The sequence below is a fragment of the Plecotus auritus genome, assembly GCF_963455305.1.
Source record: "Plecotus auritus genome assembly, chromosome: 7".
In the NCBI taxonomy this organism is placed as follows: Eukaryota; Metazoa; Chordata; class Mammalia; order Chiroptera; family Vespertilionidae; genus Plecotus; species Plecotus auritus.
The window spans coordinates 174864068-174891049 of record NC_137774.1 but is presented as its reverse complement, the minus strand read 5'-3'; the positions used below and the strand labels follow the sequence as shown (position 1 = coordinate 174891049).

The window sequence follows — 26982 nt, the reverse complement described above, 5'->3', positions numbered from 1 at the left end:
GCAGTTGTGGGGGGGGGGGGGACCAGACTAGCAGGGGAGAGCAGTTAGGGACGATGAGGTTGGCAGGGGAAGGCAGTTAGGGATGACCGGGTCAGCAGGGGAGGGCAGTTGGGGGGAACCAGGCCTGCAGGGGAGGGCAGCTGGGGGGGACCAGGCCGGCAGGGGAGGACAGTTAGGGGTGACCAGGCTGGCAGGGAAGGGCAGTTAGGGGCAATCAGGCTGGCAGGGGAGCAGTTAGGCATCAATCAGGCTGCCAGGGCAGTGGTTAGGGGGTGATCAGGCTGGCAGGCAGAAGCAGTTAGGGGCAATCAGGACAGCAGGCAGGTAAGCAGTTGGGAGCCAGCAGTCCTAGATTGTGGAAGGGATGTCCAACTGCCCGTTTAGGCCCGATCCCGGTAGGATCGGGCCTAAACGGGCAGTCGGACATCCCTCGAGGGGTCCCAGATTGGAGAGGGTGCAGGCTTGGCTGAGGGACACACCCTCCATGTGCATGAATTTCGTGCACCGGGCCTCTAGTTTAGACTACAATTAATCTGTAAAGACAGCCCAGCTTCTGTGCATGAAGAATTTTATGTATCTCGGTGGTGGTTCTAAAAGCTGTACTGTGGTATCAGACGTTTTTAAGATTACAGACTGCCCCTCGCCTACTGACTCCTTTCCACCTTAAAACATTTTTTCCAGGGTAACTCAATTCTCAATGCCTCCCATATTTGAGAACAGTAGCTATGGGGGTGTGTGTGTGTGTGTATGTGTGTGTTAGAGAGAAAGAAATAAAACATTAGTTTCTTAATGTCTGCATATATCATTTAAAATGTAATCTTTGTATGTTTTAGGGGGTCTTAAAATTTATTGTCATTTCAATTTTTGCAGGTTTATGCATGTACATATGTGAGCAAGAGAGAAATTTCTCCAGTATGTTTATGTTTAAGCTCAGTATTCAGCCACAGAAATATCTGAGGGTACCAACTCCTATTGGTTTTATTTGAAAAGTGCAATGACATTAAACTTTATATTTCTGTAATAGGCATAGACTTTTTGTAATAGTTCTTAGTATTTCTGGAAATATAAAATAGTTACTTTTTAGTATCGTTTTATAATCTACATTTGAATAAAACTAATAGATTTCTTATTTAAGATTGTGATTTTCTTCTATGGAATTAGCTGCATTTTAAAACCATGATGTAAGTTACCAAGGTACCTCAGTGCAGGTTTGATCCCTGGCCCGGCCGGGGCACATGTGGGAGGCAATCAATCCATGTGTGTCTCTCTCACATTGATGTCTCTCTCTCTCTCCTTCACTCCCTCCCTCACTTCTACTCTCTCTAAAGATCCATGGAAAAAATACTCTCAGGTAAGGACTTAAAAAATAAATAAAAAACTCCTTCAGTAAATTTCTCATTTGGTCACTGGGAGGAGAAGGATTTCACAAAATGGATACCCTCATTGATTTTCTAAATGTACTTCATCAAAGAAACAAAACATTTAGAGAAAGCCCAGATTTCCCTCACCGTGAACTTCTCCAGGAGCCTCTCCCACCACCGCTCCCCTGAGTCCAAGGGACAGAATTTTCAAGGACACAGTGACCACACAGAATCATGATCTGTGGCTCACACGCCTCTGTGAGGCCGACGGGGAATCGTGTGTCAGGGGGGACCTGCTAACTTCGGGGCTTTGATGAGGAAGCGTGGCTGAGAGCCCTTATAAACAGACGCATCACGACGGAAGAGAGAGAGAGGCCCAGGGAATGCACGCTCATGGGCAGCGGTCAGTGGCACGCGACGCCAAACGCCTTTGACTGAAGCTTTTCTTCCTACAAAGCAAGTTCCATGCGAATTACTGAAAATAGGTTCTTCAGGCCTCAATGTGAGTCGGCAATCTCCACTTCTATCACAGTGGACTATTGACTCGGAAACTATTTTCAATGAGTAAGACTCGGAGTTTGCCAAAGCGTTTTCCACAAAACAACTCTCTCGAGATGTTCCAGGCCTGCAATCAAGTAAGTGAACCCGAGCCCTTCTCTCGCTCTCGGATATCCATAGTTCACAATGATACAGAAAAGGCTAGAAAAGCCAGCCCTGGTCATTGTTTAACTAAGACTTCCCTGGCCATAGCTGGTCAGGTACCTACCATCTAATTAAACCGTTTGGGAAACGCTACCCCATAATGCAGGAAAAACAGTCCTGCCGCTTAAGAAATACTAAGAAACATTCACTGTATTTCAGGCATCCTCCCTTTTGTTTTTTTAATATTTTTATTGATTTCAGAGAGGGAGAGATAGAAACATCAATGATGCAAGAGAATCATCGATCCGCTGGCCCCTGCACACCCCACACTGGGGATCAAGCCTGCAACCCAGGCAGGTGCCCTGACCGGGAATCAAACTGTGACCTCCTGGTTCATATGTCCACACTCAACCACGGAGCCACACCGGCCGGGCCTTATTCTCTCCTTACACAGCTCTGTCGGTAACCGTATTTTTGTCTGTTGTTTTCCAGTTGGGTCTGAACTTTTCTTCTTCTTGGCTGTGGATGCCTGACACATGGATGGTAGCTGTACTGGTCTCTGGCTCGGGTCTGGAATTCAGATACTAAAACCTGCTCCTCGTGAATCCTGGGTAACAATCTATACTTGTTTTTGAATCAAATAACTACAGGTGGCTAAAGACCCTATGCCTCTCAGGCCACGCGGAGGCCACTGACATTGCCCAACAGCAGACAGAACCCGCCCTGGGGGCCGTCAGTCAGCAGCGAGCTAACTTCTCTCTGTCCGATAATTTCTGACCAGGGAAAATTGATCAGACCGCACCAAGGTTGAAGCGCGTCTCCCTCTTAAATTTAACACTGACTGATTCGTCACCCTCCATTAAATACTCCGAGAAGGTGACGGCCACAAACTAGGATGTCACTGGTATGCAAATACACTAACCTGCAGATTGATTGTCCTTCTATAACAGACTGGGGACACTCTACTTACAAGCTCACCCTACCCTCCTCCCGCCCCCCTCCTCAGACTTCACTGCCTTCGCATCCTCACCTTGGCCTATGCATCCTCTCACGCTACCCACTCCTGGTGCATAAATCCGTGATGTATTTTCCGAGATGCCACTCTCAATCAAAGGCAAGTTTAAATGAACTGGTCTTTGTGATAATACACCCGTGATCTTGATATTCAAAACCAAGTGCAGCCGAAACTGGTTTGGCTCAGTGGATAGAGCGTCGGCCTGCGGACTCAAGGGTCCCAGGTTCGATTCCGGTCAAGGGCATGTACCTTGGTTGCGGGCACATCCCCAGTAGGGGGCGTGCAGGAGGCAGCTGATCGATGTTTCTCTCTCATCGATGTTTCTAACTCTCTATCCCTCTCCCTTTCTCTCTGTATAAAAATCAATAAAATATATTTTTTTTTTAAAAAAAAAGTGCATTAGCCGACATAGCTGTTACCAATCCATGAACCCTGAGCAGCTGTGTGTGCTTACGGCACTAAATGACACACACCGTTGTTGAGTGCAGAGAGGAGGAGGTCAACGAGCAAAGAGCGGTGAGCTGGTAGTTAGAAGCTTGAAAACTATAAATGAGGGGTGGGAAGGTGGGTCCTAAACGCCAAGAGAAGGGCTTACATTTGATGTGGAGAAAACTGTGGCTGCCCCTGAAGGCTTCCGCGCAGATAAATGCTATGATTAAATCCGCGCTTCAAGAGTTCAGGTACCAATACGCTGATGGGAGAGAAGCAGTTCATCAAGAACGGGAAGACGCTGAGTTACAAAGGGATGGACCTACGTCACACGGCGACCTGGGGAGGGACGAAGATGCCAGGGAGGACTGCCACAAGAGCCGGCAGGGCTCTGAAAGAGGTGGGAACGCTGGGACCCGGAACCCGAGACCGGGATCCCCGTACCTGGCTCAGGGGATGGGACACCGGCCGGGGAAGGGCAGGGGAGAGAAGCTGCTTTTAAAGAGAAAACGACGGCGGTTGTAACGGGGCAGACCGCGCTGTCCGGCATTCCCGTGAGATGACTGAGCAGAAACCCGAAATGACGTCACAAGGAAATCAAACGACAAGCACGAGCGACAAAGCCTTGGCTGTCAGTCCTTCCTGGGGTGCATGGGAGACGGCGCTTCGGAAACTTAGGGAATACGTAAGAGCAAGATGAGCTGGCAACAGCTTGACTGCAATGTCACGCGAAGCCCGTGGCAGCTCCGCTAAAGCAAGGTTTATCGCCGCCGGCACAGCTACCCCACAGCAAGGCCGTGCGGGGAACCACAAAACCCGTTTGGGACTGAGGACATGTCCCTGTGTTTTCTTTTTTAACGCTGCGGAGAGAAATGACGGGGAATTGAAGCAGATGGGCCCAATATCTGCACCAGGGGTGCACAGCCCATGTGCAGCATGCTGGTACTGATGCCAGCCCTGGGCTCAGGCCCTCTGCCTGACAACCGGCAGGTTTCCGGTCCTGCCCTGGCATCCATCAGTCCACCCCCAACATCCCCAGCTACTCCAGTTCGGCCTCTGCCCCTGAAACTTCCCGGCCACGACTCCTCCCTGTGAGGGTGAGTTATTTAAGTCACCCACGCCTCCGCCCTGTCGCGATGAGATGCACAACGGCTGACAAAATACCTGCTCCGTCTTTTTGCAAACACGGGATGTCAAGTAGGCAGAAAGGACAGCAGAGAGTATGCCCAATAAACACGACTGGTAGTAGTCTCTTAATCCATGAAATGAACGGAGTTTAAATGTGCTGTTAATACAGAAGCCTCCGGGGCCCTGCGGGAGGCAGCCGATCAATGATGCCCTCCCACCATGGCTGTTTCTCTCTCTCCCTCTCCCTTCCTCTCCGGAATTAATAAAAACATATTTTTAAAAACACAGAAGCTTCCAGAAAGCTATACTTGTGCTAAATGTGGTGGTTATTTTTGGCCAGTGGGTTTTAAAACTCGTTTAACAGTGAAACGTTTTTCCAAAAAAAAAAAAAAAAAAAAAAAGTTTTATACAGAACAGGAAAGAGGCAGAGCAGCTGTGCTTGAGAAAGGGGTGCAAAGCCCGACCCCCTCATCCGGCGGCCCCCAACGCCGGCCACGGCCACCCAGCTCTCCAGGCAGGTCCCCAGGGCTCCGACGAACGCGCTTAGTTATAAAGTCATTATTTTGGAGAATAATTGATGTGACAAAATTATAACGAGCAGGTCCCCACTGCCAAGAGGAAGAGGCTCCTTTTCCATCCCTGAATGACCATTCTCTCCGTCCTGACACCGTAAGGGTACTTGGTGGCTGCCAGGCGACGGCCTTTTCCAGATTTCCAGAACGAGCCTGGGCTCCTTCCACAGCGGGAACCGACGACCCCCCTCCCCCACGCGCGGGGGGGGGGGGGGGTTCTCCTAAGAAAGTCAAAAGGGAACAAATGCACTTCGGCAACCAAGGACGTTCCCTCCCTGGCATCCCAGGAGCAGGAAATTACACGCTGGGGAGCCCGGGCGGATTCGCGCCCCCCCCCCCAAAATCTGCTTGATCCCCAGAGTGCCGACTTTTTTAAACCTGAAGTAAATGCTTGCAGAGTCCAAGCTCTCCAAGGAGCCACAGTCCCCGTAACTCCCCACGACCCTCAACACGGGCCTGGTAGCGCGGTCCGGCGATCTGTCACTGAGTCCCGCCCCCGGGGCTGTGGCGGGGCTCAGCATCTCCACACCTGGTCAGGCAGCGGCCTCTCAGCTGCCACAGCCCTCCTGGCAGTCATCCCTCCTGGCAGTCATCGGGGACTCACTCAGCATCTGCACACCCACGGAGGCTACACGGGGCTCGCCAGGGAGGGGCTGGGGAGCCGCACGGCCCAGGACAGGCCCCGCCGCCCAGAGGCTTCCCAGACGGCTCTCAGCGAGCAGGTGCTGACAAGGCCCGGTGGCAGCATCTAGAAACCCGTGCTCGGGAGCCAGGAGAGGCTCCCCCAGGGGAACTCGGCTCCTGGAAGGTCTGGGCCAGGCGTCCTCAAACTACGGCCCGCGGGCCACATGCGGCCCGCCGAGGACATGGATCCGGCCTGCCGGGGGCCGCTGCCTGTCCTGCTTAGCAGCCGACGCGTCCCGGGCCCGCAGTGCGCATAGGAATTTGTTCATAGTTTTTTTTTAAACTATAGTCCGGCCCTCCAACGGTCTGAGGGACAGTGAACTGGCCCCCTGTTTAAAAAGTTTGAGGACCCCTGGAGGATCAACCATGTCTAATATAAACAGGAGATTTCTTACGCAGAGCCCCACCCCTTGACTGGAAAAACTCCCAATTTAATAAGCATTTCTTTATTCTCGTGGCCTGTCTGAAAAAGAGACCTGGGTATAGTCTTGGGTGAAATCAGCGAGGGCTCAAAGGAATATGTCACAGTCTTTGGACACGTCCATCTCCTGTGCGCACAGACAGGTAAAAATTCGGAAAGAACCAACTCTGATATATTAATAGAAGGTGGAGAAATCATCTTCTCGGCTTCTCTCGTTTTCTAAATCTTTTTACAGTAACAACTCCTATTTGCGTGTTTACAAAACCTCCGTGCTGACCAGGCCCTCCGCAGGGGCAGGCCGGCCCGGGGGTGCCCGTGCCCACCTGTCTGTGTGCAGCACCGGCCCAGAGACCCAGCCAGAGGCCCCATCCCCTCCGCCGCTGTCACCGCCCACCCGAGCCCTTCGATTTCTTCCATCACTTACTGCACGTCCGACCGCAAGTGACAAGAAGGGCCAGAATCCCTCACTTTGTGGTCTTCATGCCAATTACAAGGGACCAAGAACGAGGCAGGAGGTCCCAGCAGGATGGCGTCCAGGGAAGGACAACTTTTGTGTAAACTCCCAAGTCGTGTGCCGCTGAGGCCCCTGGTCTGTGGTCTGGGCACAGCCCCGGGCGGGAGCCGGTGGCAGGGCCCGACCACGGGCAGCTGTGGAGTTCCTCCACGGGGGGACCAGGAACCAGAGGGGCTATAAGGGCCATGGCTAAGGGCGTTAGTCTTGCCGAGCATATACAAGTGCTCAGGCAGATGTAGACGGCAGTAACCATCCATTCATCACATTTAACACTTCCTTTCTCATTGCTTCTCCATCAAAAGACCCTAAAGCAGGCGTCCTCAAACTACGGCCCGCGGGCCACATGCGGCCCGCCGAGGACATGGATCCGGCCCGCCGGGTGCCGCTGCCTGTCCTGCTTAGCAGCCGACGCGTCCCGGGCCCGCAGTGCGCATAGGAATTTGTTCATAGTTTTTTTTTAAAACTATAGTCCGGCCCTCCCACGGTCTGAGGGACAGTGACCTGGCCCCCTGTTTAAAAAGTTTGAGGACCCCTGCCCTAAAGTAACCCTCACGTACTCTCACGCAAGTAACCCTCGGCCTAGTTTTTGGATGTTCAGGTGCTCCATGTTCTGAGCCTGAGAACACGTGTGTCCAGAAAGGAACACGGGTCTCGGGCGGGAGGGTATACAAGGCAGCTCTGTCGTGTACCAGAGTCCATCTGAGCGTGTTTCTTAAACCCTCCGAGCCTCAGTGTGCACACCCCCCCCCCAAAAAAAAAAATCAAAAGAGAGCAAGGTTATTTTCGTTTTAAAAGCTCCATTGGCACCTCGCAATGAGAAATACATGATAAGTATCGGGTTCTAATGTAGTTAAAACAACATGTTTTTTTATACTTTTATTTTCGGGGGGGGGGGGGAAACAAGGTCTTCTCTGCTCCTAGCCACAAACCCCCAAAGGGACTGGCCTGAAAGGGGGGGTCCTGCGACTCCACTAGGACCACCGGGGACGAGGCCTGCTCTGCAGAACAAGCTACGAGAAGACCAAGCAATCAGGCCACCAGGCCTTGCACCTGCGCAGCACACACCCCGCCCCGGCATTTAAATGAGGGGCACAAGCAAACACTGTGCCTGGGTAGGGTTACACAGCAAGGAATCACCGCTTCCTTCCAGAGCACCCATGGCCCTGCCTCCTCCAAGTGAGAACGATGCTATCTCCAGCTGTCCGTTATCCACCCAGCCCGGCCTGGCTCCTGGTGTCCGGCGTCCCCACCTGTGTCCTGGACACCGGTTCTGTAATTTGCTGATAAAGACTCCTTCTGCAGTACCTACTCACAGGTTTGTTGTTGTTGTTTTTTTGTTTGTTTGTTTTTTAAAATATATTTTTATTATTTTAAAGAGGAAGGGAGAGGGAGAGAGAGAAACGTCAATGATGAAAGAGAATCATTGATTGGCTGCCTCCTGCACGCCCCCCACTGGGGATCGAGCCTGCAACCCGGGCATGTGCCCTTGACTGGAATCGAACCCGGGACCCTTGAGTCCACAGGTCGACGCTCTATCCACTGAGCCACACCAGCTAGGGCTACTCACAGGTCTTAAAGAGATTAAGTGGACAGTACATGCTCCTCTCATTGTACAGATGAGTAAACCGAGGTCAAAAGAACTGAGGCATCTAATTGAAAATAATAAAGCTAATACTGTCAACAATAAAAACATATTAATAATAATAATAATAATAATAAAGCTAGTGCGTTGAAAAGCTTACCCGGGGCTTTACCCAACAGACCGCTCGAGCTGGTATGGACCTGCTCGCATGGGGGTGTTTTCAATGCCGGCACACAGGCACCCTCGGGCCACTGCCCTGCACAGACACTGTGTTTCACTCGCTACAGACTAAAGGACACCCTCAGGCTTGAGAAGGCTCAGATGTCCCTTAACGTCTTTTTATCAACAGAGTAGCTTTTTAATTAAGGCAGATACATTGTGTTTTTAGACAATGCTATTGCACACTTAACAGACTACAGGAGAGTGTAAACACAGCTTTTATGTACTGGAAAACCACAATATTCATGTAATTCGCTTTATTGCAATATTCGCTTTATTTTTGGTGATTTGGAGCCAAACCCACAATATCTCAGAGGTATGCCTGTATTTTAACTGTTAGAACAATCCAGGAAGCCCTAGCTCAGTGGAGAGAGCGTCGGCCTGCGGACTGAGGGGTCCCGGGTTCCATTCTGGTCAAGGGCATATGCCCGGGTTTTGGGCTAGATCCCCAGTGGGGGGCATGCAGGAGGCAGCCGATCCATGATTCTCTCTCATCATTGATGTTTCTCTCTCCCTCTCTCTTCCTTTCTGAAATCAATAAAAACATATTTTTAAAAAATATCCAGGTGTATTAGTCATACACCAACGTCCTCTGGATGGTAAGTGCCGGAGCAGTGTTAATTTAGTTGAATCTTCTCTAATTTATTCTTTTTAGTCACAATTACAAAGATGATGGTAAATTAAGATGCACTATGATTCTATTCTCTCCCAATGTTATATGTTATATTTTCAACTAGCAAATCGAATCAACACTTGGGATGCTGAACACAATACCATATACAGATGTTGTATTACAGAAGTGCACACCTGAAATCTGTATAATTTTATGAACCCATGTCACCTCAATAAATTCAATTTAAAAATGGGGGGGGGGAGACAAAAAATACAATAAAAAGACAAAACACAACCCTGAGGCTTAGAGGAACTACATAGGGGTGACCTGATCCCTGTTTGAACTAAAGCTTTTTTGCGATGCAGATTGCGGCACAGACCCCGAGCTTCTTAAAGATTCACGTTAATCCCAAGCTTTCAGAAACTCCGTGTGCAGAAGAAAGCCTCTTTCGCAGTGCGTGCGTTCATCAACGTTTCCGTTAGCTAAGAGACATCTGGGAATGTGATCAGAGGCTACTGCGTGTCAAGTCCCCAGAGCAAGGCGAGATCTCTGACAGCTTTCCTAGGTGGCCACGGCTCTGCTAAGCCACTGTGTCCCCATGGCAAAGGAGAAGGAGACATGTGATGCCAGCGTTGGAGGCGCAGGCCGCAGCCGGAGCGGAGCCCTGGCGCCGGGCACATTCGAGCGGCTCTCGGGCAGCGGCTCGGGGGTGTTTGGGGGCTGATGCAGCCAGCCGGGTGCAGGACTGGGATCCTGGGTGGGAAGCGGAGTGGGGCTGGCTACCCGGGAGGAAAATCCCAACTTCACAAGGGAAGACAGCAAGGCACGTCCCCACGGCTGCCTTTCGCCCTAACTCTACCTCCTGCGTACAAAGTTGGACGTTGACTGCTTTCACACTGTCAGCCACTGAGGGTTCCGGCATGCATTTGCCCTTCTTCCCCCTCAAGAAAGAAGGCTGCGCTCCAGCTACGTGTAACTTCCAAATGCCTTCCTCCAAGCAAGTGTGGAAACCAGAACACCACTCCTGAAAACACGCACACACACGCGTGCGCGCGCGCACACACACACACACACACAGGACAGCATGGACAACGGGCAGACTGCGGGTGGATGCCAACGGTAGACAACACGGAAACATGGACCACCAAGCAACTCGCCAGGAAAACCATGGCCTGCGACCCAGCCACTGCGTGCCATCCCCTGCCTGTGACCCACTTCACCTCCCACCCAGGGTCCCAGGTCTGCACCCGGCTGGCTGCATTAGCCCCCCAACACCCCAGCTGCTGCCGGAGGGCCGCCTGAACGTGCCCGGCTGCGGCCTGCGCCTCCGACGCTGGCATCGCATGTCTGCTTCCCCTTCGCCATGGAACACCCAGGACTTCGGACTTGGGATGTGGTTAAAGGGCAACAAGAGAAAGAGAAAGAAAGAAAAAAAAAATCCCAAACACGGAACAGCGAGAACAAAGGAAACACGGGCATGTGAACAGGAAATGAAGCAACTCAGACACTGAAGTACCTTTTGGGGCCGCCAAGGTACGTGAAGGTGAAGGTGGAGTCCGAGTACCTGAAATCTGAAGGAGAAAGTCCTGTTAGGAGCTGCCCGGGGGCTGGGGGGCGGGATTTGTACCCGGGTCGGGGGTGGGGCCCCGGGCGGTGGAGCCACAGGCCCGACCCCCCACCCCCCACCCCGGGAGGCGAGGCTGGACAGCCGCGGGGGGACCCCCTGCACGCGGGAGGGATGCCCGGGCGGGCGCCGTGGGAGCCCCCACCCCCCGCAACAAGTGCCGGTGCCATGGCAACGGCGGGCACTGGGAATCGCCGGGTCCGGGCAGCCGGAAGCGCCCTCGCCGATCTCGAGGCTGCCAGAGCCAAAGGCGATCCCTCCCCCGAGGGAGCGAGAGGGACGCGGGGCGGCCGCCGGGAGGACGCCGGGCACCCGCGCACCCCGGGCCCCTCTCCGCAGGCCCCCCTCTCCCTGGACCGCGCACCGCCGGGCGGAGCTGCGGAGCCCCAGGTCGCCCGGCGCTGCCCCCGCGGCCTCGGTTCCCGGCTGCTCAGCCCGCGGCGCAAACCGGCGGGTCCCGCCGCCCGCTCGGTCGGTCGCGGCTGCCGCTGAAACCCCGAGCAGCTCGGACAATCGGGGTGCGCACGGGGGGGACCCACAATACAGCGAAGGCCACCCCCCGCGCCCGATCCCCGGGTCCTGCCCCAACGCTGCGGGCTGCTCCTGACCTGCGGGGGGTGAGGGGCGGCCGGCACCCCCTCCCCCGCGGGCTCCCGTTCCCGCCGCAGCAGCTGTGGCCAAACGAACCCCGAATCGGGGACGCGCGCCGCGGTCGGCACGGGCAGGGGGACGGGGGGCGGGCGGCGGTCCGAGGCTGGGCGAGAGCTCACCCGCGAACAGGCAGTCCTTGTCGGCCCGGGACCGCTGGATGACCACGTCGATGTCCTTCTGGATGCGCTCCTGCCGTGAACACATCCCCATGAATCCGCCCGGAGAGAAGCCGCGCGCGCCCCGCCCCGCCCTCGCTCGTCCAGCCTGGGAACCGCTCGGCTCAAAATGAAACCTCTGGCCGCGGCGGGGGACGGAGGCGCAGCGGCTGCCGAGGCGCTCCCGGCGCGGGCGGGGGGAGGGGGCCGGCGTTCATGCCCAGATGTGGCCGCCCAGCTGCCGCCGCCGCCGCCGCCGGAGCCGCGTGCGCCCTCCCGCCGCCGGACGCCGATGACACCGGCCTCGCTCTCTCCCTCCCCCGCCCGGAGCTTGGGCCGCGGGGGCCGGGCGCTGGCGGCGGCGGCCGGAGAGCGAGCAACCACGGCGGCGGGGCGCCGGCCAGGGGCGCACCCCGCTCCGCCTCCCGCGCGCACGCCCCCCGCGGCCCGCACGCCGCCTGCACCGCCGCGCACACTCGCGCCCGCGGGCGGCCGTGGGGCCGAGGCCGCTGCAGCGCCGCCCGCCGCCTCCCCGGGCACCCGGGCACCGGCCTCCGGGCTGCGATTGCCGCCGCTTCCCCGGCGCGGGGCTCAGCGGGGATGGGGGTAGTGAAGGCGCCCTGGGGCGCCCAGCCCTCCCCCCACCCCCCCCCCCCCACTTTTATGAATTCCACTCCACTTTCAGAAGGAATTATGAGTCAGATGGAAAACCCAAATCGGAGTGGCCGGGAGGGGGTGGGAGGAATAAAGGAAAATCCTTTAAAATAGGAAATAAATAAATAAAACGAACAAATCTCTCCTTGTGCCATATCGGGCTTGATGGAAAAAGCCTGAAGTCACTCCAGACGCGCATCGTCCTAGGCCCTTACTGCCTGAGTCTTCCTCTCCCAAATGGAAATATTGGGGTGCCCTTAGGAGAGGAAGGCCCCGCCGAGGGACTCCCTCCACGGCCAGAGCCTCACCATGTCCTCCCTCCTAAGCATTTCTGTCCATGAAAACGTGGCTGACGCAACGGCCTGGGTCAGGGGCTCCCTAAAAGGGGGACATCTGCGTGGCTTGTTTTAAAGGCCACCCTGTGCCAGCCGTCAAGGGAGGGCTCCTCCCGGGGCTGGTGCGGGGTGGGGGGCCTGCCTCCGTGTTGCCAGAGGCCCAGCACAGGCCAGGGGCACCTCCCCTTGGACCCGTTGGCTCCTCTGGGCAGCCCCAGTCTCCCCCGGTTCTGCATTCCCAGGGCCTGGTGCAGTGTCTGGAACACAGGGGGGAACCGAGATGCTGGCTGGATCAGCTTCCTCATGGGCATGAGCACCCGAGCCGTCAAGCAGGTTCAGGCCCTTCCTGGGTCCCGCTCAGATTCTGACTGTGGCAACATGATGGTTAGGGGAATTGGGAACAACTGTCAACCCTGACGGATTGGCAAGATGCTAGGGAGACACAGGCCATCCGAGACGATGCGCTCCAATTCCTCCATCTCGCAGAAAGGAAGACACGACATCACAGGCTGCACAGCCCCGAAGGCAGCGCCCTGAGGGGGGACTGCACTGCAGGCGGGCCCGCTGCAGCCCCTGGGCCTGCAGGCTCTGCCCTGGGACAGCCACAGGGACCGCACGGTAGCTCTCGCAGCCTCTGCAGAGCTTCCGGTCCAGGGCAGGGCAGGGCAGGGCAGGGCAGGGGCTAGGCCTCCCTGGCGTGCTGCGGGGCTACGTTCTCCCCTTCCACGTGTGGACTGACTTCCTTCTTCCATCCTGTGCTCTCACTTCTCCAACAAGCTTTAAACCTATCGAGCCGCGAGGATTTGTCTTCCAGCTGCCTCTCCACAAAGCCTGCGTTCTCACAGCAGAGCCTTCCTGCAGATGAATCTGGGCTCGTTTGAAAGCGCCCAGCTTTTCTGTTGTCCTCTGGGTCGCCACCATAAAGGAGGCCTCCTGGTGATTCGTGCTGCATTTGATTTTTCCCCCCCCAAGCTTCACAGGCTGTCCTGTTTTTGTTCAACAAAGCCAGCCTCCCTCGGTGTGTGCCCTTCAGGCGTGATGTATTTAAGTATTTTTAAATGTTAAGGGATAAGATTTAAAAAAAATGAAAACCAAGCTCTCCCTCTAGTACACCTTTCTGCGAGATAAGCTTCTCCGGTAAAAACTACACCAGGTTCTGGTGCTCCATGCTGGGTCCTTACGGCTTGGTTCTCTCCACCTGCGCCCAGACCCAGGGTCCCACGGACCCGGCACCTCTCCGGCTCTTGGTTAAGCATTTAGATCATCTGTGCTCTTATTAAAGACTATAGGCACCTTGGAGATGAGGAGGTTACACCCTTGCCTCAATAGTCATGGGTGTGCATGCGGGTGTATGTGTGCGTGCACACACACACACACACACACACACACACACACACACACATATACAGGGACACAGACAGTAGGCATCCAGGGGTGGGCAAACTTTTTGACTCGAGGGCCACCATGGGTTCTTAAACTGGACCGGAGGGCCGGAACAAAAGCATGGATGGAGTGTTTGTGTGAACTAATATAAGTTCAAAGTAAAGGAGCGGAGGGGAGAGCAAGAGAACCGGATAGAACAGCCGGATCCGGCCCGCGGGCCGTAGTTTGCCCACAGCTGTTGGGCCCTGTATAAGTTTGTTGAAGCAATAAAGCCTGTCACTCACAATGAGAGAGCTCGGTGGGAGGTATGCAGGACAGCTGATCTGTGTGCAGGACAGCTGATCTGTGTGCAGGACAGCTGAGCTCACTCAAAAGGCCCACCAGTTTGGAAAACATGACCCCAAGCCAACTGGTAGAACTTGTGAGAATTCCTCACCTGGATTGGAAATGTGGGTGGGGAAGCGCGGTGGGGATTAACCCACACTTCCCCGGCACTGCGTAGAGCCGTCTGACACGGCCCCCAATGCCCTACCATTAGCTGCTCATTGCACGTGTCCCGTCGTCCAGTGTGCTAGCCGTTCTGATGCTTCACAGCGTACAAGAGGGAGCTGATGCACAGAGGGATTCATGAACGCATCTCGGGTCTTTGCTCTCTCCGAACCTTTCAGCAGTTGAATGGAACTCGAAGGAAAATAAATGTTCAGAAGTCTCAGTGGGGAGGAAAGTGGCCGGTCAGCGCAGCAGGCCCGGAGCGAAGGCAGGAAGAAGGAAAAAGGGTCCCAGGGGCCCACACATGCCCTCTCCTGGCCTCTCCTGGCAGCAGACATGACTCCCCTTTCCCGGGCTGACCTGCTTTCCCAAACAAGTCCCCGGGGATGAAGAAAAGGGATGGGAAGCAGGAAGCAAGGGTTAGCAAAGGGAACGGCTCCCTTTCCCAGACGCTCGGGGTGCGATGAGTAGCAAAGGCCCATGGGAGGGCCCAGCAGCCTCGGTGGGCTGTGGAGACATCACGTGACAGCTGGCCTTTCTGACAGCTTCGGAGTGAAAGGGAGAGGGCGGCTGGCCTGGGAAGAGATCACCCAGGGTGTGGAAGTGGGGTTTTAGGGAGAGAGATGGGAAGCCGTTGGGAGGAAGGGGATCGAAGAGTTCTTTTCCATCGTCAGGTGAATAGAACTTCTTCTTGCTTTGCTTCTCTAGTAGAAAGGAGCCCGCACAACTCAGAATGCCTGCTAAGCCCCACGGCTTCTTTAAACCACGTGAACTTGAGCAACCCTCTCTTTGTTGAGCTGCTGGTACTTCAGCTTCCGGAGAAACGAATCCTGCAGGATGTCCTGACCTCCTCGGATGGGTCCAGCAACCAATGTGTGAGCCAACCAGAGTCAACCCGAATAAACTGGGCCAGATGGAGGAGAATCTTAGGTGGTCTGATGTGAAATTTGTTCCGATTTGGTCCTAACCTAAGGTCACCCGGGGCAGCGCCGTGGCCGTTGTGAGATTTCACGGCCTTTCCTAGCCTCACTGAGCTCCACTCAGACGGAAGCCGTGGCGTGAAACCTGAACGGCTGTCTCCCGCCCAGGCGCTCTTTCATTCAGTCCCAGTGTCTCTCCTTACACTCTAATCCCATCCCTCCTCAGCCCCAGTTGGAATAGATGCCTGCCTTCTCATGCAATCACACATCCCTCTCAGTGGGTTCTCACAGTAATTCTACTTTGTTTTGAATAGCTCTGGTTTCCTTTCTTTTTAAAAGTGCACAAATACTGCAAGAATATATTCTCTGGGAAAACTGTGTAAAACATACATGAGTACAGAGAGCAAAATGTCCAGCCGTCCTCATCCCTAAGCCACTGCTCACCCCAAAGGTAACTAGCATTTATAGTTAGGAGAGAATTCTTGCATTCTTGCATTCAAATATTCACACAAATGTACTTACTGGGTGTCCCAAAAATGTATGCACACAGTTCGAATAATTATAAAGGCAGTGTTTATTAAAATACTAGAGGCCCGGTGCACAAATTCGTGCACCTGTGGGGTCCCTTGGCCTGGCCTGCAGGGATCGGGCCGAAACCGGTTCTCCAACATCTCCTGAGGGGTCTCAGATTGTGAGAGGGTGGTTCTCGGGTGACGCACCCCGGAATCAGGCTCCCTCCTCTCTGGTTCTGGGTGTGTCACCCGAGAACTACAGCTGCCAAGTCACGGCAGCTCAGCAGCTCCTGCATTGAGTGTCTGCCCCCTGGTGGTCAGTGCGTGTCATAGCTACCGGCCGGCCAGTTGCTTAGGCTTTTGTATGTATAGATATGTCATTTTTTAAATTGAGCTATCAGCTGCCAACGTGTGTAGACATGTTTTTTTGGAGATGCCCTATATGTTCATAGATTTATACACACACAGTTCAAAAGGAACCACATAATACATCTTGTTTTGCAACTTGAGTTTTTCATTGTCTTGGAGAACTTTCTATGGCAATGCAAAGACATCTAGCTCAACCTTTTAGCCACGGAGGAGAATTTTATTGACTAGATAAACCATCACATATTTTAAGCGTATCTCTATAGTCATGATGGGTTTTTCCAATGCTTTGTGATTCAAGCAATTTGCCACAAACGCACATCTTTCTGCACAGTTTCAGCAGTTTCTTTGGGGTAGACTGTTAAGGGGTGGGGTAACTGGATCTCCAGGGGCTGGCAATTCAAAAATTTGATAGGTACAAGCAAACTGCTCTCAGAATGACCGCATCATTTTCTACTCCGCCAAGCGTTTTTCAGAGAACCCACTTCTCCGCAACATTCCTACCAACAGGTACCACCGGCCTTTAAATCTTTGGATAATACGTTGGATACCAAAAAAATATTCATCTTATTTCTTTCCCTGATTATTACTGAGGTTGGGCATTTTTTCAAGTGTTTATTGGCAATTTGTATAGTCTTTTGAGTATTCAAGTATGAGTATAATTGCCTGCCATATCCTCTCTCTATTTCCTATTGGGTTTTTCTGGCTTTCTATGACATATTCAGAAAAGATCTTTATATATTCTGGACAGCAGTCCATTTTCTATTATAGATACTTTATAGTTACATAGAAGTTTAGGAGTTTTCGTTATTAAAAATAATGAAAACAAAAAATGTTAACTCCTTAGGACCAAATACTACCCTCTTCAAACAACCCTTCCTGGTTTTCCGTCTCACCAATATCCCCTCTACCATGAACTCCTCATTTTCAGACTGAGTTCCTTGACGGCAGGAACTGGTTTTACTCAGCTGGGTAACCACCCGGGAGCTTACAGTAGACACTATTTTAATGGAACACACCGAAGTTAAGTGGATAGCTATGGGGCTGCCATAAAGTCTGATGGCCTCTACTGCCGTGTTTTAAATTCCCTGACATTCAGGCTGCCCTGTGACTTCCTCTTTGCTTCCACTGGCCCTAAGCAGCCGTTGGCGCAGTGACGAGTATACTGCGGCACTCAGTAAAGACACATTGATCGATTGATTTCACTTTGCGATGACCTTGTACATTTTATGCTTTAGTCGCAAAAGAGAAGCATGTCCCCGAAAGTGTTTCATGGGATAAAATTAAACAATGAGCTTTCCCCCGCAAGTTTCCAGATTTAAGTCAATTTGGGGAAACGTGGATTAAATCAAGTTAAAGAGGTTTCTCTCTCATTAATTTGAGCCTGTACCATGCCTAAGAGGGACATGTGGCATTTCCAGAAAGTTCCATATGACTGAACATTTGGAGTTTTTGTTTACTGACTGATTTTTTTTGTTATTTTTGCCAGTGAATTGTGTTCTGTGTAATTTCAATTATATATATTTTTAATTTGGGTAAAAACTTCAATTATATATATTTTTTAATTTGAGAGATTATTTTTCTTCTTTGTAATATCAATGATGAAACAATTTTCACACTCATCCCAAGAAAAGGCCTGTGATGACTGGGCTTTCAAGTAAGACAGGATCAAACTCTGACCCTCCAACGTAGTAGGAATCTGCACTGGAGCAGGTACATTGCTGTGACATGAGATCTGTTTCCTCACCTGGAGAGTGGGGAGAGCGATGGCCCCCATCCCTTACGGCTGGAGAAGAGGATTAAGTGAGATGACACTTGCCAAGAGAAATATAGTAAGAATTAATTATTGAGGAGCCACGGAAAGAAAACCCTCTTCCTCACCCCTATACACAATTAACTGGTTCTATCTTTATTTCCCCAATTAGTCAGTAGGTTCCTACCCGGTCACCTGGATTCGTATGTTACAGGTAAGTTACATGGCTCTACACAGGGACTTCCTCTCGTATTTGCAAGCTCCCTGTTGGGTGCCACGGAGGAAGCCGCATGGGTCTGACTTGGAGGAAGGCGCTGGAGGGAGGGACCGTGGAACAGGTGCTCCCACGGCACCTACCTTATCATCCAGCCTTGCTCCTGAGCTCACATCCAGGCCGCCGTCTATGTCAGGAAACACGGAGAGACCCTAACTCGCACCCGCAAAGGCGACATGCGACGTGTTGGCTCATTACCAGGGAGGATGCTTGGGTGGCTGAGCCGACCAGGCAAGGGCTGGAGGAACCAGGAGCTCAGGGCACCGAACTGGGGACTCAACCCAAATTTTCTCTCTTCCCGTTTCCATTTCTTCTCGGCATCTTTCCTACTTCAACTCACAGTGGAAATGGGTCTCCCGTAACCCCAGCCGTATAGCATCCCGGCTTACTGAACCCAGTGGCCGCGGGAAGCTACTTTTCCCAGAAGCTCTGTGCCAATCCCAGGATAAAGACAACACGACCAGCAGCCCTCCTTGGGGCCAGGGTCTACCTGGGGGGCAACCCCGGCTGCCGAGCGGGTGAAGGGTTGTGGCCGGCTCGGCCCAGGTGGAGTCCCCACTCCACGTTCAGGGCAGCCGGTGGGGCAGAGGAAGGAAAGTCTCTTGCTGGCCTCCTACGCTCTGGGTGAAAAGCCACGTACCACCCCAGCTCACTGCGTCTCTCTGCAACGCACCTGGGATAGTCCTGCATCTTTTGAGGGGGCGAATGATGTCAAGAAATGGATGGTTTTACTCCTCACCGTTTGCATGCCTTCTCGTGTTCATTTCACGGTGGAATAGTTACCATGACAGGCTGGCTTGCCTGTCCAGGCCCCTCCTCTGGGCGCACCCCAGCAACAGCACGTAACACACACACACACACACACACACACACACACACACACACACACACACTGTCTGTCTGTCCTTGCTCGGAGGCTGAGCCGCGGGGCTCGGGGCTGGAGTGATCGGCTCAGTCACTGGAAGATTCAGAAAGAGAAAGCCCAGGACACGGCTGGCTCATGACCCGCTGCTGCTCAACAGTCGCTCTGCATGACGAGCGTGGCAGAAGGTGACAACCGCCACCCTCCACAAGTGCTTGCAGTTCTAGAAGTTACTGCCTGTCCTAGCAAACCCGTCTCAGCCACAGCTTGGCCCGGAACCCGGCCAGGCCCAACCTAAGCTCCGTTCCAGCAGTGGCCACGTGGCAGAACCACCCCGAGTCCGTGCCATCGCTCACCCAGGCCTGTCATGCCAGCCCACTTCCTCCCGCCCCCCGGCACGCCAGCCCACGGAAATGTTGACGTCAGCAGGCTTCCAGCAGGCTGCTTGCCAACTCCAGCCATATCGTCTCTCTTCTGTCTAGGTCCGTGGTTGGCAAACTGCGGCTCGCGAGCCACATGCGGCTCTTTGGCCCCTTGAGTGTGGCTCTTCCACAAAATACCACGGCCTGGGCGAGTCTGTTTTGAAGAAGTGGCGTTAGAAGAAGTTTAAGTTTAAAAAATGTGGCTCTCCAAAGACATTTCCATCGTTGTCCTGTTGATATTTGGCTCTGTGGACTAATGAGTTTGCCGACCACTGGTCTAGGTTATTTGAGGTGTGGGCCTGTCTAATAGCAGAGAGAGAGAGAGCAGTCGATTTGAGAGAGAGAGGGAGAGACAGAGGAGGAGGAAGGAAGGGAAAAGGGAGGGAGGGGAGGGAGGGAGCCCCCCAGCGTGGCCGGGATGGCAGCATCGGCTGAGAGGAGGAGCTGCACCGAGCGCTGCTCCCAAAGGCACGTGGCCGCTTTCCACTCGGGTTTTGCTGTGAAGCGTGAAGGCGCCCAGTGCACAGGCTGTCGCCGGCTTCCGGTCAGCACAGCGGGCAGAGACCACCTTCCTTTCCGGAGTTCCGGCCCCTAGAAGCAGCCCCAGACGTAGCTCCCGGAGCCGGAGTCTCTCTTCTCTTGGGGTGTCTGGCCTCCCCCGCCCCCCGCCCAGGGCAGGGAACGCTTTGGGGGGCAAACGATCACTCTACCTGTTTCCGCTTCGTATAGTTTGGGAGTAAAACATGTAACAGGACCAGGGAATGGAATTCATAGTGCTGTTACATGTTACCGCCATGGGCAAGGGGTTACAGAGCAACTTAGCGTGGGTAAACTCAATACGATCGTCTTCTTCTCCCACCTTCTGGAAGCGAATCATCCATGAAAGGGTTGTCAGAGGGCAAAGTCTGACAAATCAAAATGTAAGCACCATCGACATGAACACTAGGCAGTGACGTCAAGAATTAACAGAGCAAACTCATGATATGCTCGGGGTTTGCCTTGAAAACTCCTGCTGCTGCTGCCAGCCTGCGTGGGGAGTCCGCCGCTTGTCCCCCCTGGATGTGTGACTTGGGCCTCTTGCCGAGCGGAGTACTCACTGCGGCCCTGCCCTTGGACTTGTCCATTGACTTGTTTGGGCCCATCGGGCACTCGTAGGTACGATCAAGCAGAAGCTTGAAATGCGCTGCTGTGGCTGGACTTGGTCTTACGCACTTGTACCATCACCACGGAAAGAAATAACCTGGATAACTGCTGGTTCAGGAGGACGAGAGACACGTAGAGCAGACCCTGCCTCAACTCGCAACCAGGAGCCAGGCCCAGGGTAGCCCAGCCTAGATCAGGCACGGACACCTGAATGAGAATAAAAGATGGCTGGTTTAAGCCATGGAGTCTGGAGGGAATTTGTTACTCAGCACTACCGTGGTCTTTGGTGACTGATACAAACAGTAAAGACAATAGAAATCAACAAAAACGGTGCCCACGGCTCACCAGGCCATTGTTGGTACAAACCGGAGAACTGTGAGCTTCTTGACGACAAACCCATACAACCACCACCAGCTCTCTCCCTACAAAGACACCTTCACGCCTTCACGGTGGCTCCCAGTTTGTCAGGCTCAGCCCCCGCCTTCTAAGCTGGACGGACCTCCTGAAATTAAACTTGTTGTCAAGTTGAGTTATTGACCTCTGAATGGTTCCTGGAATCCACAGCAAAGTGTTGAGAGTGTGTATCTCTGGGCCGGGGTGGTCTTACGGACATTTTAATTTCTTTCTCCTTATTTTAAATTTTCAATAATGACGTGGATTATTGGCTTAATTTTAAAAACAGTTCAGTTTATTTTTAGAAGAACAAACTTAGCCTGATTTTTTCAAATGACAGACTTCGAAGTGGTCATCTGTTTCCCGTGGGAATTTCAGAAGAGCAATGAAGAAGGAAACGCTAACATTGCTGCCCTTCGATACGTCTGGCATTTATTTTCCTTCTGCTGTCTTTCTCAACTCCAACCAACTTTTTAATGCGCTTCTAAGACCCTGTTTCTAGGGGGTGTTTCGTATTGTTCCCGGGGTGTCTGCGGGAGGCTCTGTACCAGGCTCTGTCTTCCCAGGACTTTCTCTTCCCTGTCAACTCCCCGCCACCCATCCCCCCCAGCCCTTTCACTGCTGCCACTTCAGGGATGGCATTACCTCCCCTCTGGGCACGGACGGGGTCACATGATCTCAGGCACAAAGCACGGAGGCGGAGTGTGCACGGGTCACAGGGGGGAAGTTCGGCGAGCATCGCCCTGTGGTTAGTGGTTAGTGGTTAGGCAAGAGTCTGCTTACACAAGTGACGGCTGCATCAGCTCCTTTGGGGTCAGCATTCTGGGCCCCAACAGCACCCCTCATTCCTGAGACTCTTTAGCAGGATCTGTCTCTCTCTCTCTCTCTCTCTGTCTTACACTTCTTTCCATTTTCCTTATCTTCCCTTCTCCCTTTTCCATTTGAACGCAAGTATTTGGGATTTGGTTTTGATTTTGATTTTAATAAGTGGGGGTCGGGGTTCCGCTCCGCCGCAAACTGCCTTGTTATGGCTGGAGAGCATCCTCGCCATCTCCCTGAGGCTCAGGACCTTAGAAACCAACCAAAGCCAGAAAAACAGTTCTCCGCTTTGTATTTTCACATCCCTGAGCACGTTCACAACCCTGAGCAGAGACAACAGGCCCCCAGTGGTCTAAACAGCTCCTGAAAGGGTTGGGTGGGAAGGAGACAGAAAAAGGAAAGTGAATGAGTGATAGGGAGGCACAGGGGTATGTGTCTGTACTAGTTTTTAAAAGACAGCATTCCGCTTCCTTCTTGCAGAAAGGCCTACCTTTCCCGCCCCTGCTGCTGCTTCCTCAGCTGGAGGGGCCAGGCAGCGGCTGGAATGGGCTATGGTGGGACCAGGAAGGCAGCCCACTCTGGCACAGCCCACAGAGCACCTGGCCCCCCCGCACCCGCCTCTCCTCCGGACTCAGTGCTTTCCTGCCCAGGCCCTTCCTCTCACAGCTCACTGGTGGGAAACGCTCTCACGTGGCCTCTCGGGCCTCCCCCTCCCCCCGAAGAAGAAGAAGCCTCTCTGTTTCCGGTGTCTTGCTGAGAGCCCTTCTGCCCTGTCTGACCCAACATGCAATGTCCAGAGGAGACCCCACAAGGCTTCCCTGCAGCATCTGAATTCCCCCCGACTCCCAGCCCAAGCCGCCCCTCCCTATGGCTCTCAGCGTCACACAGCTCAGCCTCCATCTCCACGCCCAGGTGCTTTGACTTGTTCTGTCTTTTTGTTATTATTATTATTGATTTCAGAGAGGAAGGGAGAGGGAGGAAGAGACAGAAACATCACTGATGAGAGAGAATCATCCATCCACTGCCTCCTGCGCACCCCCCACTGGGGATCGGAGGCCTCTACCCGGCACGTGCCCTGACCGGAATCAAACTGTGACCTCCTGGTTCATAGGCTGACACTCAACCACTGAGCAAAACGGCCAGGCGTGTTCTGTCTTTTTACATCAGGCAACTTCTACTGTTACTTAGTGACGTATCGCAGTGGAGTCAAGCACTTTGAGGAGGAGTATCTTCCGATGTCTTCCCCATCATCCAGTTGGGATTCTCAGCGTGGATTTTAGTGTCGGATATTAGTATATACCAGCCGTGGGCAAACTACGGCCCACAGGCCGGATCCGGCCCGTTCAGCAGTTCTATCCGGCCCGCGGAGCCAAAAGAGCGGAGGGTTCTCTTGCTCTCCCCTCCGCTCCTTTACTTTGAATTTATATTTGTTCACACAAACACTTCATCCATGCTTTTGTTCCGGCCTTCCGGTCCAGTTTAAGAACCCATGGTGGCCCTCGAGTCAAAAAGTTTGCCCACCCCTGGTATAGGCTCATGCGTATCTCACATACCTCTTTCCACTTCACACATCGCTTCCTCGGCACCAATTTTTGAGAAATAATCGTTATTTTTCCTGAATATTATTTGCCTGTCATGGGCTACCTCATATACCATCTGAAAGCAGGATCAAAATAACCCTATTTGTGAATACTTTTATTTGGGCGTGTCTGTTTGATGAAGGAGACATGAACAGAAAAGCCTCTAAGTGTCAAGAAACTGCCAAGGAAAATGTTTCCTGAGCTGAACTTATCCAGAGTTCTCCATTGAAGCATAAAATATTTTATAAAGAAACTAGAGGCCCGGTGCATGAAAATTCATACACTGGAGGGGGGTCTCTCAGCCCGGCCTGCCCCCTCTCACAGTACAGGAGCCCTTAGGGGCAGGAGGCGACCCGGCGATCAGGGGAAGGCAACACCCCCATCACCCCTCTGCTGCTGCCACTGCCGGCAGCACAAGCCTGGGCCAGCCCTGGTTACCTGAGCCTCAGGCAGCTCTGGGCGGCTGGGCAGCTGACATCCAAGGCTTGCCTGCACCTCAAGCCAGCCTTGGACAGCTGGGGGGCTGAGGGCAGGTCCAGCCACACCGTGTGCCTGCCACTAACCACCCCCCTCCCCCACTGGCTGGACTGAAAGGACTGGGGGACTCCGGCAGGGCTGAGGGACTGGATGCTGCCATCTTGTGGCTGTGGGCGCCACCATCTTTGAGGGCGTGGCAGTCAATTAGCATATTCCCTCCTTATTGGCTGTGGGCTCTGCCATCTTTTGTGGGGGTGTGACAGTCAATTAGCATATTCCCTCTTTATTAGACAGGATGTGCTAGCCCAGCCATTCCTAAGAACCAGGAGGTCACGGTTCAATTCCTGGTCAGGGCACATGCCCGGGTTGTAGCCTCCATCCCCAGTGTGGGGCATGCAGGAGGCAGCCCATCAGTGATTCTCGCTCATCATTGATGTTTCTCTCTCTCTCTCTCCCCCCCCACCCCCCTTCCTCTCTGAAATCAATAAAAAATATATATTTTTTTAAAAGAAATGTGCTAATCAAATAACAGCTAACCAAGGTGCCTTAGCCCAGCTCTGTATGCTGGTGTGGGTATCATGGACTTGGAAAGAGATGGTTTCTGGAATGCAATGACTGAAATCTCGAGAAGCCCCTGTATCGTGCACATACGTAGATGCTGAAGCAGGAGGAGCAAGATCAGCACAAAGGAGAGGGTCCCGCCCTTGGGGTGGTGACGCCGCAGCCATTTCTTTGCAGCAAAGGCCCTTCCAACATCAAGTGCAAAGATCCATGCCAGGGGTCCTCAAACTTTTTAAACAGGGGGCCAGTTCACTGTCCCTCAGACCGCTGGAGGGCCGGACTATAGTTTAAAAAAAAAAAACTATGAACAAATTCCTATGCGCACTGCGGGCCCGGGACGCGTCGGCTGCTAAGCAGGACAGGCAGCGGCACCCGGCGGGCCGGATCCATGTCCTCGGCGGGCCGCATGTGGCCCGCGGGCCGCATGTGGCCCGCGGGCCGTAGTTTGAGGACGCCTGATCCATGCGCTCAGTGAGGCCACGTGGCCTGAGCTTCGCAGAGCTTGGAACTAATTCCCAGGAAGCTTGTACAGAGTCCATGTACCACATCCCGACAATCAAATTTGCAGGGACCTCTGAGAGTTAGAGCTGTCTGTATTCATCTGGTAATATCTTTAATCGTGTCTTTTTAGAAAGCCAGTGTGAGACATTTTAAAAAATGGGTAAGACACGGGTATAAACGTTGAAAACATTAACTGGCAAAGCAAAGTTAAACCCACTCACGCATTCAGTCCGTCCGTTGTGTATGAACAAACATGATTTGCTTCAACAGGAATACGGCCTCTTGGGGGTTAAGTGGACAATTCTTCTATCAGTGTTCCTCAGTCTTTCCTAAGTAAGTCTCTGGTTTACCTTCCCAAGCAAACCCTAGGTTCCCAGAGGAAGGCCCAGAAGCCCTACTTCTTTTGACCCCTTTATAATCTCGGTGACCATGCGCCATTAGATGGATGTTTGTAACTATCCCAGAAACATCAATCCTTCAGGAAACGTTTTCCATCACGTGCTCATTGCCGGGCCTGTGCTATGCTCTTGGGGAACGCAGAGAGTAACGCACTCCCGGGCCTGCAGCAGGCTTCTTGGAGGCAGACGTGAAAATCTGTGTGCTGTAAAGGTTGCCGACGCTGCGATATAAATCTCACAGGAAAGAGCTATTTGCAGAGGCAATGTTCTCAGGCCCAGGCTCGAGTCACCGAGATTCAGTCCTGGCCTCAGCGCTGGCTTCGTTCGGGACTCTGGGAAAATGGCTTCAGCTCCTTAAACCCCCGTGTCCTCACCCTTAAAATAGAAATGATAAGTAGTCCTTATCTCACCGGATTGGTCTGAGAGTTAAAAGGGATTAGGCATTGATTACATTTCCCCAGTGCTTTGCCGATGTTAGTCTTTGCTCAAAAATCAAGTGGAAAGACAGCAATTTATCTCTGAAGAAAATGTCCCATTGGTGGTCTACAAAGGGGTCTGGAAAATTCCAAGCCTACAAGTATGAAAGGCAAAGAGCAAACTTTGTTTTTGTTAATGTACAATTTTTTTTAAATCTTTCTAAATAGCAAGAAGTTCTACAATCATTGTCAACGGATAAACAAATTGAGAAAAAATGATTAGATTCATATGCAGCAGACAGAGAGGTAATTCTTAAACTTACAAATTGTCAAGAAAACAGTGAAGAACCCCATATAAAAAGGGTAGATGATATGGACAACATTACATAGAAAAAGAGAAAGAGAAACGAATTAACAATGAATAGGTGAAAAGATGCTCAATCTCATTGACAGCTCAAGGCACTGGACTACCATCTTTCAACTAATATAATGGCAAACCTTACATTTATAAAGCCTAGTCTTGTTGGCAGATTGAGAACAGGGCTTTGCTCGGCACTCTTAAGGAACGTGCACAGAAATTACGTCTTTTGGAGTACACTTTAGTGGCCTCTGAAAACCAGCAGTGTCTGTTCTCTTTGACAGGGACAACCCGGAGATATGTTTGTGAAAATCAGTGTAGGGATGTTCACTGCCGTGTTGCATGCTGTTTGCGAGGGCGAACTGGAAACAAGGAACAGGGGACTGGGCGGATAAACAATGGCACATTTGTGCGATGCGCTGGGCGGGAACTAAAGGCATGGGCTAGAGATATTGCTGTTCTGAAAGAGTTTTAAGACACATTCGTAAGTGATAAAATCACGGCTCATGAAAAAAAAAATAGTACATATACTAGCATGGTCCACGGCTATGTTTCTTTTCAATTTAAAATTTCCCCATCAGCATTTATCCCCTCTATGCCCTTTTCGCCCTCCACCTATCCCCTCCACCTACACTGCTTTTTTAAGAAGGGAATCTATAATAATATAAGCGTGATATGCTACTTAGACCGGATGTCCTTCCGGAAGAAGCCAGGCAGCTGGGAGAAGGAAGGCCTACTTTTGCACGAATTTCGTGC

General features: G+C 52.7%; 1 protein-coding gene across 2 annotated transcripts in view; it reads right to left on the bottom strand.

Moving 5' to 3' along the window:
* The window catches only part of PARP8 (poly(ADP-ribose) polymerase family member 8), a 145136-nt gene extending 133197 nt beyond the window's left edge, over positions 1 to 11939 (bottom strand). The window contains exons 1-2 of one of the 2 annotated variants that reach the window (XM_080679075.1): positions 11575 to 11939; positions 10697 to 10751 (exon numbers count right to left, since the gene is read on the bottom strand). In XM_080679075.1, the coding sequence (XP_080535201.1) occupies positions 10697 to 10751; positions 11575 to 11665 (146 nt within the window). In that variant the 5' untranslated portion in view covers positions 11666 to 11939. The remainder of the gene's footprint in view (positions 1 to 10696; positions 10752 to 11574) is intronic. The other variant, XM_080679076.1, reaches the window with a different exon arrangement.
* Positions 11940 to 26982: the final 15043 nt, after the last annotated feature.